Raw genomic sequence first — 13,567 nt, 5'->3', positions numbered from 1 at the left:
AATCTTTTTAGGAACTTTTATTAAAAATACCTTAAAATCAGGAAACTCACATTTGTTGGTGCACTGAATCCTGGTGCACTCAGATCAGACATGGCACATTTAAGGGTGTGCAGCCCCTTTTTAAGGAGCACTTGGCTATTTGGTTGGTAGCGACAAACGCACAGGGTGAGGTCTTCCTAGGTATGCATGCTAATGTCATTAGGCCCCACATAAGGGAATGACATCCCAGGGCTTTAATAAGTGACAATTGAATTAATGCGGGCGCTACTTATTCAGTGCCTTGAAAAAAGTATTCATACCCCTTGACCTTTTTCACATTTTGTCATATTACAACCAAAACCGTAAATGTATTTTATGCGATAGACACAGAGTGGCACATAATTGTGATGTGGAAGGAAAATGACAAATGGTTTTCAATTTTTTCTTTTTTACAAATATCTGAAAAGTGTGAAGTGCATTTGTATTCAGCCCACTTTACTCTGATACCCTTAACTAAAATCTAGTGGAACCAATTGCCTTCAGAAGTTGCCTAATTAGTAAATAGAGTCCACCTGTGTGTAATTTAATCTCAGTAGAAATACAGCTGTTCTGTTAAGACCTCAGAGGTTTGTTAGAGAACCTTGGTGAACAAACAGTATCACGAAGGCCAAGGAACACACCAGACAGGTCAGGGATAAAGTTGTGGAGAAGTTTAAAAGCAGGGTTAAGTTATAAAAAAAAATCCCAAGCTTTGAACTTCTCACAGAGCACTGTTCCAGCCATCACCTGGAAATGGAAAGAGTATGGTGCAACTGCAAAACTACCAAGACATGGCCGTCCACCTAAACTGACAGGCCGGGTAAGAAGAGCATTAATGAGAGAAGCAGCCAAGAGGCCCATGGTAACTCTGGAGGAGCTGCAGAGATCCACAGCTCAGGTGGGGCAATCTGTCCGCAGGACAACTATTAGTTGTTCACTCCACAATCTGGCCTTTATGAAGAGTGGCAAGAAGAAAGCCAAAAGATGTCCCGTTTTGCAAGAGGCCGTGTGGGGGACACAGCAAGCATGTGGAAGAAGGTGCTCTGGTGAGATGAGACCAAAATTGGCCTAAAAGCAAAACCCTATGTGTGGCGGAAAACTAACCCTGCACTCCATCCCCACCATGAAACATGGTGGTGGGGATGCTTTTCTTCAGCGGGGACAGGGAAGCGGTCAGAGTTGATGGGGAGATGGATGGAGCCAAATACAGGGCAATCTTTGAAGAAAACCTGTTAGAGTCTGCAAAAGACTTGAGACTGGGGCAGAGGTTTACCTTCCAGCAGGACAATGACCCTAAACATACAGTCAGAGCTGCAATGGATTGGTTTAAATCAAAGCATCTTCATGTGTTAGAATGGTCCAGTCAAAGTCTAGACCTAACTCCAATTGATAATCTGTGGCAAAACTTGAAAATTGCTGTTCAGATGCTCTCCATCCAATCTCGCAAAGCTTGAGCTTTTTTGCAGAGAAGAATGGGCAAAAATCTCTCTAGATCTGCAAACTGGTAGGGACATCCCCAAAAAGACTTGCAGCAAAAGGTGGTTCTACAAAGTATTGACTCAGGGGGCTAAATACAAATACATGCCGCACTTTTCACATATTTGTAAAAAAAAAATTTGAAACCCATTTATCATTTTCCTTCCACTTCACAATTATGTACCACTTTGTGTTGGTCTATCACATAAAATACATTTACATTTTTGATTGTAACCAGGGGTATGAATACTTTTTCAAGGCACTATATAAAGCCCTGGGATGTGACGATAATTAGCTCATTAGATTGTGACACCACGAGTCTACAATATTGAACTTTTTCACAATATTCTTATTTTCTGAGATATTGAATTTTGGATTTTCAGTAGCTGTAAGCCATAATCATCAAAATTGAAAGAAATGCTTGAAATATATTTGTGTGTAATCTATAAAATGAGTTTCACTTTTTAAATTATATTACTGAAATAAATTGTGTATATATAGCTATCTCTTCTGTGCAAAAAAAAAAACAAGACCAGTGTAAAACCTATTAATAAATTATAATAAAACTAAACAAATCCTCCATCATGCCTTAAATATCAATAAGGTGTTTGTTTTTAAAGCAGCGTTCCACCCATTTCTGTGTTTAGTAAAAGTCAGCAACTACAAAAAGTGTAGCTGCTGACTTTTAATAAACAGACACTCACCTGTCTCACGGTCCAGTGATGCGGGCGCCTGAAGCCTTGCTTCTCTCCGCAGTGCTGGCATTGCACATTTGGGCACCCGGCTTTGACAGCTTGTGGCTTCACAGTGGGATGCGCACTGCGCGTTCTGAATGGCTGGGCAATCTGGGACCGGTGACGTGTCCCAGAAGATTGCAGGGAGGGAGGGGGAGCTGTCCTTTAACAAATTGTGCAGTCCAAAAAATTAGTCCTCAGCAATCTAGTGTAAGTCAAAATATAATGACAGGTAATCTTCCAAACGGCCCTTTTTTTTTTTTTTTCATGCAGATATCTTCTTTGTGCATATCACCATGCAGTGCTAAAACCTCTATCAATTGTGCCACCCCCCCCCCCCCCCCCCCCAGATGTGCTCTCACCTGATAGCGTGTGAGGTAAAAAATGCTTTTAGTCCTTCCAGGACCAAAAGTTGAATCACTTTGACTCTCCTCCTTAATCCATTTGGAGCTTGGCAGAGAAGCAGTCCAGGAACGCTGTTATTTTGTCATCCAGGGACAGGACATGACTGGGATGACTATGCACTAGGAGCTGTGCATGCAGGTCATACATAAGCAAAATCCCAGTTGTTGCTTTGCTTAAAGCGGAGTTCAGCCCCAAGCACAAAAAAATACATACTGTAGCTGCTGACTTTTAATAGGACACTTTCCGGTCCTAGAATCCAGCGATGTCGACACGCCATCCGATGTTTCCATCGGCTCTCGGGTGCTGCCACCACCACTATGGCCTGTAAGAGAAACCGGCAGTGTGGCTCCACAGCCAGTTCCCCACTGCGCATGAGCGAAGCGCACTGCTCTCTCTAACTAGCCCGGTGGAGGAGGAGGGTGGGGGGGCCAAACTTCTTATATGTTCCTCGCTGCGGCGAGGTCCGATGGAAGTGGCGATAGGTACCTGTCAAAACCAGATACCCGTTACTCTTTCTCCCACCCGGAGGAGACACTTTTGGGTGGAACTCCGCTTTAATGTGTGACATGGTGGAAAATTGGAGGCTGCCAAATTTTTAAAAAGAAGAAATATTTTGTCGGTCTAAACATTGTCACTAGGTACGGGGCATCACTCACTATATTATTTCTTTCCTTTTTAGAATCCTCGGGACGCTGATCCAATGAGTAAAGTACAGGCTGAGCTGGACGAAACCAAAATTATCCTGGTAAATGCAGTGTTTTCTCCCTAAGTCTTCACATCTTATTTTTGGATAGCATGAAGAATGTTTTGAACTTCTCCCATTGGAGAGATTTCTCTTATGTCTGTCCCAGTGACACCAGGACAAATAATACATGGAATTGGATGGCACCAATACAGGCAGACACAGACGTCAATAAAAACCCAGCAGTGGTTCTAACTCTTTCCCACCATTGTAAAGAAATTTTTGTTTTTGCTTCTGTTAGGTCTCCCATATGGGAAACTGTCCCAACTTTTCCTGTCAGTAGGGTGGACAGGTAATGAAGGAAATCTCCCCAATGCCATAAAACCAGCAGTATAAATCTGGCAGAGGTTCTATCTATTCAATGCTCTACAGTGAGATGAAGAGAAAGAATTTAGTAATTGCGGAGAATTGTTGAGCCACAAAATTGTGAAGAGGATATAGTTAGGTTGGCTATGGAAATGGTTTTTAAATGGATCCCATCATCTCTGATCGAATGTAGAAAAAATATGCAGATTCAAAATGAATGAAGGGATTACAGAAGGTCCGTGTTAAATCTATAAGGCTGAATTTGCACTCTTGGTGTGCATTGCAGCATGTTTTGGTAATGCACACGTGTGAATAGGCCTCGACACTAAACTGTGTCAACCATGGAATTTCCTCTTAAAATGCATACTTTTGCTGCATGAAAATGGGCAGTGAATCAGTGAATGGAAGGAATGTGTTTTTAAAAGGATTATTTTACAGAAAAGTATCTAATACCTGGTGCTTCCAGAATACCCTATAGAAAGAGATGGCTCAGCATTAGCTCTGCTCTTGAAAATTGAAATTAGTTTTTGTACTTCCCTGTCTCATTTAGAATAGGTTATTTAGATTAACCTTTTTATTTGTATGGTCTAAAGCTAATATATGTGTTGGATACTGAACAAAGAACAACAGTGCTGTATAGCAACACTGGTATCTGCTGCAGTGCATTACATTTTGTAAAAGTTGTGCGGAAAATTGTATGTCATTGGTCCTCATGTGTCAGTGTCCTAAAATATTTTTTGGAGTTATAAGCCAACCTTGATATTCGAATAAGAATTCATAAGCTTGGTACAAAGTAAATTAGTTCTGCTGAGTATATATATAAATGGGGTAGTGGCGCTCCCTAAAGTTTGGTTGGGCAGGTGAGTGATATAGAATACCAATAGTAATTGGGACCAATATAATGGCTGCACGGCGGGTAGCCCCACCTGGGTAAGTTATATAAATAGATATCAAACAACAGTGAAATAACACTCCCTCTGCATCCGTGAGTGTGCAAATACAAATAGAGAATAATGAGAAATAATATGATAATGAAAATTATTACAGTCTCCTCGCCATAAGTGATAGTGTTGGTATATATGCCTACCCTAATTAAACATACATTCCATGTGAGTGAAACCATAAATAGTGCCGTTATTTGGTATACCAATCGTATACGTAGACACTCCAAAAGTATGTAATACTGTGCCTGTGACTAAAAAACAAGTGTTGATAACCTCAAATTGACAAAAGTACCAATAAGTCTATAAGTGACTATACAGTTGAGCACCTAAAAAATATATATTAGTTAAACACCTAAATACATATTAGGCCTCTACCAAATTATAAATCCTTAACCATATACATTGAACAAAATCATTTAAACCTTAGTTGTAAATCTTAATCACTTTTTGAGAGTGTTTATAAACAATCCACAATTGTTAGACAGTCCATAGTTGTGAAGAAATCTTCAATGCGGTGAAAAATAAACCATAAAAACCAAAAAAAAAAAAAAATCGTGACTTGAGTGCATTCAACGTCCTTGGTGACTTAGTGCTCCCCCTCAAGGGTCCCCACTCACCAGATCCATTCACCCCAAAGGGGTAATTCGCATATAGATGTAACCTCTATTATCTCCCTGCCGGCGTAGTGGATGGATTTCCCAGGATGGTCCTCAGCATATACAGGATGATGGAGCTTTGTCACTCATATAGAAAAAAGGAATGGTGGACTCCCATAGTGTAGTAATTTAAAATTATATTTATTCCAACATAAAATTCTTTCATTAAAAATACTACAATCCAGCTCAGCTGGCTATAGTAATACAGCAACAAAAAGATCTAAATATATACGCACACCATGGGCATAGGTATGCAACGTCATTTCCGCAAACTAGGCCGGTGGAACGCAGGTGGAGCGCAGACGCTCGTTTACTTCCACCTCGCGCTGTGGGCTACCCGGCTAGGAATTTTTTACCTATGAGAGCATTTGTGCTAGGCACATTTAGGTTGCATACCTATGCCCATGGTGTGCGTATATATATTTAGATCTTTTTGTTGCTGTATTACTATAGCCAGCTGAGCTGGATTGTAGTATTTTTAATGAAAGAATTTTATGTTGGAATAAATATAATTTTAATTACTACACTATGGGAGTCCTCCATTCCTTTTTTCTATATGAGTGACAAAGCTCCATCATCCTGTATATGCTGAGGACCATCCTGGGAAATCCATCCACTACGCCGGCAGGGAGATCGTAAAGGTTACATCTATATGCGAATTACCCCTTTGGGGTGAATGGATCTGGTAAGTGGGGACCCTTGAGGGGGAGCACTAAGTCACCAAGGACGTTAAATGCACTCAAGTCACGATTTTTGGTTTTTATGGTTTATTTTTCACCGCATTGAAGATTTCTTCACAACTATGGACTGTCTAACAATTGTGGATTGTTTATAAACACTCTCAAAAAGTGATTAAGATTTACAACTAACTAAGGTTTAAATGATTTTGTTCAATGTATATGGTTAAGGATTTATAATTTTGGTAGAGGCCTAATATGTATTTAGGTGTTTAACTAATATATATTTAGGCGCTCAACTGTATAGTCACTTATAGGCTTATTGGTACCTTTGTCAATTTGAGGTTATCAACACTTGTTTTTTAGTCACAGGCACAGTATTACATACTTTTGGAGTGTGTACGTATACGATTGGTATACCAAATAACGGCACTATTTATGGTTTCACTCACATGGAATGTATGTTTAATTAGGGTAGGCATATCTACCAACACTATCACTTATGGCGAGGAGACTGTAATAATTTTCATTATCATATTCTTTCTCACTATTCTCTTTATTTGCACACTCACGGATGCAGAGGGAGTGTTGTTGTTGTTTCGCATCTATTTATATAACTTACCCAGGTGGGGCTACCCGCCGTGGAGCCATTATATCGGTCCCAATTACTATTGGTATTCTATATCACTCACCTGCCCAACCAAACTTTAGGGAGCGCCACTACTAATATATATATATATATATATATATATATATATATATATATATATATATATATATATATATATATATATATATATATATATATATATATATATATATATATATATATATATATACTCTCAATTCTGAAACACCTTGGGGAGTTTATTTAGGGGGGCTGCATACCTTTACACCTGTCCTAAGCGCAGTCATCATACTTTATTCAAATTAGTTCTGCTAGCCATTAGCTTATGCTAGAGTGCGGAGAATCTTACACACCCCTTTTACATTCCAGCCTTACAGAACGTGAAGCCAACGAGCATCATTTGTCTGTATTTTTTTTATATGTCTCTGTTGTCTTCATCAGCACAACACTATGGAGTCCTTACTACAGCGTGGAGAAAAACTGGATGACTTAGTCAGTAAATCGGAAGTACTGGGAACCCAGTCCAAAGCATTCTACAAAACAGTAAGTGCCAATAGTCTGAGAACCATGTGTTTAGCATAAATTGTGTTTCAAACAATGACTTTTAAGCCATGCATCCCGTAGGCTCTGCTTACACCTATATATGTGTTTAAAGCGGTAGTAAAGCCTGTACTTGATTGGCTGTGCCAGAGCGCCGTCACTGCCGCACATGTACATGGGAGTCACATTGCAGCGGCACAGAGAACGGGCCATAAATGTGGTCTGAGCTGCGCATGTGTGGCTCAGATCACATTACTCGCTGACAGGCGTTGGGGGGGAAGATTATGAAAGAAGAGACCTCCTAAGGTTCTCTTCTGTAATAAAAACCCTGGCTAAAGGGGAGTTTTTGTAAGATCTGACTTTACTACCACTTTGTGTGTGTGGTGTGTTTTTATTTTCTTGTGTTGATGCAATGTTGTGTTAAAACTGAAGTTTAGTTTAATTTTTTTTTTCCCCATGCAGAACCGGGGATATAATTCGCCTATAATGAAGTGTGTCCAACCACCTGCTGCATAGTGTAGAAATCTTCTCCCCACCAATCCATACCAAATCCTTTGGGTCTGGTATGGATTTTGGAGGTAACTTTATGCCAGAAATAAAAAATTGGTGTGAGCCCCCCCCCCCCCAAATCCATTCCAGACCCTTATCTGAGCATGCAATCTGGCAGGCCATGAAGGAGAGGGGTGAAAGCAAGGAGCCGGCACCCGCCGCTTGCTCGACAACCATCTGAAATGTAATACATTCCTTAAATATCGCATACGTGGACCACTACTTAACCACTTCAGCCCTGGAAGTATTTACCCCTTTCCTGATTCCTAACCAGGCCATTTTGTGCGATACCGCACTATGTCGCTTTAACTGACAATTGCGCAGTCGTGGGACGCTGTACCCAAATAGTTTTCTTTTGGTGGTATTTGATCACCTCTGCAGTTTTTTTATTTTTTGTGTCATAAACAAAAGAGCGTCAATTTTGAAAAAAAACACTGCGTATATTGATTGGTTTGTGCAAAAGTTATAGTGCCTACAAAATAGGGCATAGATTTATGGCATTTTTTTTTTTTTTTTTTTATATTAGTAATGGTGACTATCTGCGATTTTTAGCGGTACTGCGATATTGCGGCGGACAAATCGGACACTTTTGACACATTTTTGGGACCAGTGACATTTATACAGCGATCAGTGCTATAAAAATGCACTGTTTACTGTGTAAATGTCACTGGCAGGGAAGGGGTTAACACTAGGGGGCGATCAAGGGGTTAACTGTTTCCTAGGTGTGTTCTAACTTTGGGGGATGGGACTGACTAGGTGAGGAGACTGATCAGTATGCATACTTAGTATGCACACCTGATCGGTCTCCCCTCTCCTGACAGACCCGTGATTTGTGTGTTTACACACGCAGATCCCGGTTCTCGCTCTGTCACGAGCAATCACGGGCTCTGGGGACACGCTGCGCGCCTCTTAAAGAGCAGACTTACAGCTACGATGGCTCGCCCAGAGGAGCCAACCTGCCGCGGTATAACTGTGGCGGCTGGTCCGGAAGCGGTTTATGTTTGTATGTATGTTTGTTTTTTTTTTTACAAATTTATTTACTTTAGTGAAATGACTAACTCTATTTTATGTGGTATTTACATCTTTTGCTTTTTGAGGTAAATATTGGATAGTTATTTGACATTTTCAGTATCACATGTGATATTTGGAATAAAATGTGTCTTGTGACCCAAATACTGTATGCAGTTATGCTTTTCCTCTGAATTGAGCCCAGTGGGGGGGGGGGGGGCATCTTTGGTTTGTAGTGTAGAACCAGAGAATACCCTCCAAACAGGGGGACTATTGTAGGCACATCGGACAAAAACCTCCAAAGCATAGGTATACATTTTATTAAATAACAGGATAAAATGGTCTAAAATAAGGGAACAGGGCTTGTATGCATGTATACAGTGGATATAAAAAGTCTACACACCCCTGTTAAAATGTCAGGTTTTTTGTGATGTAAAAAAAATGAGGCAAAGATAAATAATTTCAGAACTTTTTCCACCTTTTTAATGTGACCCGTAAACTGTACACCTCAATTGAAAAACAAACTGAAATCTCTGGGGGGGGGGGGGGGGGCGCTGCGGGGAAGTAAAATAAAGTTCAGCTGTTCTAGTAGGTTTTTCCTAACATTCTTAGTCGCATCCTACAGCAAAATCCATGGTCCACAGAGAGCTTCGAAAAGCATCAGAGGGATCTCATTGTTAAAAGGTATCAGTCAGGAGAAGAGTACAATCTAATTTCCAAGGCATTAGATATACCTTGGAACACAGTGAAGACAGTCATCAAGTGGAGAAATTATTGCACAACAGTGACATTACCAAGTACTAGATGTCCCTCCCAAATTTAAAAAAAAGACGAGAAGTAAACTGGTCAGGGAGGCTGCCTACAGCAACATTAATAGAGCTGCAGGAATATCTGGCAAGTACTTGCTGTGTGGTTCGTGACAACAATCTCCTGTATTCTTCATATGTCTGGGCTATGGGATAGAGTTGGCAAGACGGAAACCTTTTCTTACAAAGAAAACATCCAAGCCTGGCTAAATTTTGCAAAAACACATCTGAAGTCTCCCAAAAGCATGTGGGAAAATGTGTTATGGTCTGATGAAACCAGGGCTGAACTTTCTGGCCATAATTAATAATAATTAAAGGGAGATCGGTGATTATAACTTCCCCCGCCGCACTGATCATACCCGAGTGTCCAGGTATCGGACTAGGCTTCGGGAGCATTTGCATGAGTAAAAGTACTCCTGCAAATACTCGGTATCGGGACCGATACAATATTAGGAACAACCCTAGTTTTTGCAAAGAGTGGGCAAATATTGCAAAGTGAAGATGTGCCGTGCTGATGGACTCATACCCAAAAAGACTGAGTGCTGTAATAAAATCAAAAGGTGCTTCAACAAAGTATTAGTTTAAGGGTGTGCACACTTAAGCAACCATATATTATTATTATATTTTTTTTTTCTTCCACCTAAAAGATTTCAGTTTGTTGTTGAACTGAGTTGTACAGTTTATAGGTCACAGTAACTGTGGAAAAAGTTCTGAAATTATTTATCTTTGTCTCATTTTTTTACATCACAGAAACCTGACATTTAAACAGGGGTGTGTATACTTTTTATATCCACTGTATATGCATATAAGCCCTGTTCTCTTCTCTTATTTTAGACCATTTTAACATTTTATACTTTTTTTTTTTTTTTTTTTTGCCTTGGAGTTTTATTTGTTTGATGTGCCTACAATAGTCCACCTGTATGGAGGGTATTCTCTGATTCTATGTCATTTGGGGTGACTGCACTTCCACAGCTCCCTACCATATGTCTCTCTCCTGGTTTGTAGTGTAGGAGAATGATGGTACTCATGGTTTGCAGTGTGTAGGAAATATATACAGAGGAGATGATTGATAAACACGCTTACAGTATCACAGGGTATACAGAGAGGAGATATGACCTTTGCTGGTCACTTTGAAGGTTTTTTTTCTTTTCTTTTTTTGCACAACCAGGTGCGTTGGTCACTCTCTCATGTTTGAACCTTAGTTGTCCTCATGGGTAGACATTAAGCTTAATAATAGCAGGCAGATGGGAAAGTCTGCTTTTCATTTCAATGCAAAGTACTCCTGTCCATTAATCTATACTACTCAATGCACGCTTTCTGCCCAGAGTGTCAGGAATGGGGGTTGAGCTCCTCATATTTACTTGCATGTATGAACTTTTACTAATCTGTACAATTTTTGTTAATGCTTTGATGGCCTATTTTAAATCTTCTCTACTTCCCTTCATTTTACCCTCAGGCGCGGAAGCAGAACTCATGCTGCGGAGTCATGTGACGTGAGCAGGGCGGAGCCGATCAGATGCAGGACAATGAACAAACATGATATTCAGGGGGCTGATTTACCAAATCTGCTAATGTCTAGCCCTCTCCATCCCCAGCAGGGGGCAGTCAAATCGGCACTGCCCTTGGGTCACTAGCCTTACTCCATTATCAAATGTGGAGAAGGTCTTTTTAACGTTGTCTGTTGATGTGTGTTCAGTTTTTTTACTGCAAGATCAGATTTCCCACTAAGCTGTCCCTTACCACAGGTCCCCCAACTGGGGGATTACCTGGTCATTGTCTGTTCGATGCAAACATTCCTCTGAGATGTATAGTGGTACAAAGTATCACCATACATACTGTACATCAAAAACAAATGTCATATAAGCTGCAGAGTGGTGTTGAGTATTAATCGTTTGATCATGAACACATAAAACAGACTATATACTAATCGTACCCCAACATGATCTCTCTTCGGAAGGATGGGGCTCAGCCTCCCCCCCCCCCCCCCCCATACCTTTACACTAAAGATGTGCATTTGAATGTCATGTTAACCCCTTTCATGTCAGCAAACCTGACTTCTTCTAGTCACGGTTAACCTCTTACTAAATGAAGAATGGAGCAAAGCTGAAGGAGTTACAATTGGAACATTGAAACCAAACATGTATGTTCATACGGCACCTAAACTAACAATCTGGACTTTGTGAATCAACCCTTTCTTGCTTTATGCCGAAGATCTTGCGTCTCTTTAATAGTGTCTTATCCAAGTACATCTCAAGAGTCGAGTTTGGATGCCTCTACTTTTTGCTGAAAGGGTTAATTCTCATGCTGTATAGCTAACTTATTAATGTATTTCAGTGTTTTTTTTTTTTTTTGTTTTTTTTTTATGTTTATTCACCAGTGAATTTTTTTTTTTTTTTTTTCATTTTTTTGGCAAAATTGTATTTTAATAAAGATTGGCTAAACCTTTCTGTACCAAATGCTGGATAAGATGATAAAGTAAATTTGTAGGTGTTTCAAAGCTTTGTCTGAGGAGTTTTTGTACCCGTAAGACCATCTCAATTGACCTAATGCCTTAACTCCTTCAGATCCACGCTATAGCCGAATGACGACTACAGCACGGATCTGCTTTGCCAGGAGGGCGTCAATAGACGTCCTCCCCTTTGCAGGCTTGCCACGCCCCCCTGAAGGGCGTGCCTGGTGCGCGCTGTGATCACCCAAGTCAATGAGACTCGGGTGATCAAAGATCGAAGTAAGGGGTCGATCCAGACCCCTTACCACGTGATCAGCTGTCAGCTGATCACGCAATGTAAACAGAAGATCGGTAATTGTTTTGTTTTTCTCTTTTTCTTCTCGCACTGACAGCATGAGGAGAAAAAAAAAGCAGATTACCGACCTCTGTTGAAGACACGTCAGTCTCAAGCAGGGAGAGGCAAAGCCGCCTCATGTGCCCACAAGTACCGTCTGCCAGTGCCATGAATCCGTGCCCACCAATACATCAGTGGTGCCAATCAGTGCCACCTAGCTGTGCTGCCTATCAGTGTCACCTAGCAGTGCCCATCACTGCCACCCATCAATGCCACCTCCCAGTGCCGCCTTATCAGTGCCCATCAATGCAGCCTATCTGTGTAGCCTCATCACCGTACATCAATGAAGGAGAAAAATTTACCTGTTTGCAAAATTTTATTAACAAAATATAAAACGGTTTTGTTTTTTTTGTTTTTTTTTGTTTTTTAAATTCGGTCTTTTAAAAAAACAGAGGTGATCAAATACCATCAAAAGAAAGCTCTATTTGTGGGAAAAAAAATTTCATTTGGGTACAGTGTTGTATGATCGTGCAATTGTCATTCCAAGAGTGACAGCGCTAAAAGCTGAAAATTGGTCTAGGCAGGAGGGGGGTTTAGGTGTCCAGTAAGCAAGTGGCTTAGTGGGTGAGTTTGTCCAAAGTGGTTTACCTTCTGTTTCAAATGACCACTGTAGAGTGCTTTAGTCCTCGTGTACATGGGCAGAATAAAATGCTGCTGTTCGAGGAGTCGCAGAAATTACCATTTTTATTTTATTTTTTTTTTTTTTTTAATACGCCTCTGAAAGCAGCTCTAGGTTGTCTAATGTGCACATTGTCATTTACAGGCGTACTTCCAAGCAGCGCAGAAATGTATTCCATTGGCCAGAAGAAATGAATGTTCTGGCCAGTAGAATGCGTTTATGCTCAACGCCATACTTGTATACATATGTGACATTAGAACCTTTTTTTTTTCTGCCAAGCTCTAGCAGAGAAAATGTGGCGTATTTGGAAAATTGTTATGCCTGTGTGCATGAGGCTTTAAATTGTACCTGTGCCCTATACATTGAAATTTGGTTAGACTTTGACGATACAGAAGTCTGACTGCTCCCACGACAGTTTTTCTCCATGATACAGGTGCTAGTACTGCCAATTTTTGGGGTTTACTTGATGCACCATACTGTAGATGCTATGGTGCTGAATTATTAAGCCGTAGGGCACATTCATTTTTGCTATGTGAAAATTCACTTGGACTTGTGAATGAGGTGAAAGCAGAAGTGTGTGGGGTTTTTTTTTGTTTTGTTTGTTTTTTAAATTACA

General features: G+C 40.4%; 1 protein-coding gene across 2 annotated transcripts in view; it reads left to right on the top strand.

The window, feature by feature from the left end:
- Nucleotides 1–11,479, top strand: part of YKT6 (YKT6 v-SNARE homolog) — a 40,129-nt gene extending 28,650 nt beyond the window's left edge. For both annotated transcript variants that reach the window (XM_073622186.1, XM_073622185.1), the window contains exons 6-8: nucleotides 3,313–3,378; nucleotides 7,028–7,129; nucleotides 10,946–11,479. In XM_073622186.1, coding sequence (XP_073478287.1) covers nucleotides 3,313–3,378; nucleotides 7,028–7,129; nucleotides 10,946–10,981 — 204 coding nt within the window. In that variant the 3' untranslated portion in view covers nucleotides 10,982–11,479. The remainder of the gene's footprint in view (nucleotides 1–3,312; nucleotides 3,379–7,027; nucleotides 7,130–10,945) is intronic.
- The last annotated feature ends 2,088 nt before the right edge of the window (nucleotides 11,480–13,567 follow it).

The sequence above is a fragment of the Aquarana catesbeiana genome, linkage group LG03 (assembly GCF_042186555.1).
Source record: "Aquarana catesbeiana isolate 2022-GZ linkage group LG03, ASM4218655v1, whole genome shotgun sequence".
NCBI classification, from domain to species: domain Eukaryota; kingdom Metazoa; phylum Chordata; class Amphibia; order Anura; family Ranidae; genus Aquarana; species Aquarana catesbeiana.
The sequence above is the reverse complement of the archived record's forward strand: the minus strand, read 5'-3'. Positions and strand labels throughout refer to the sequence as shown.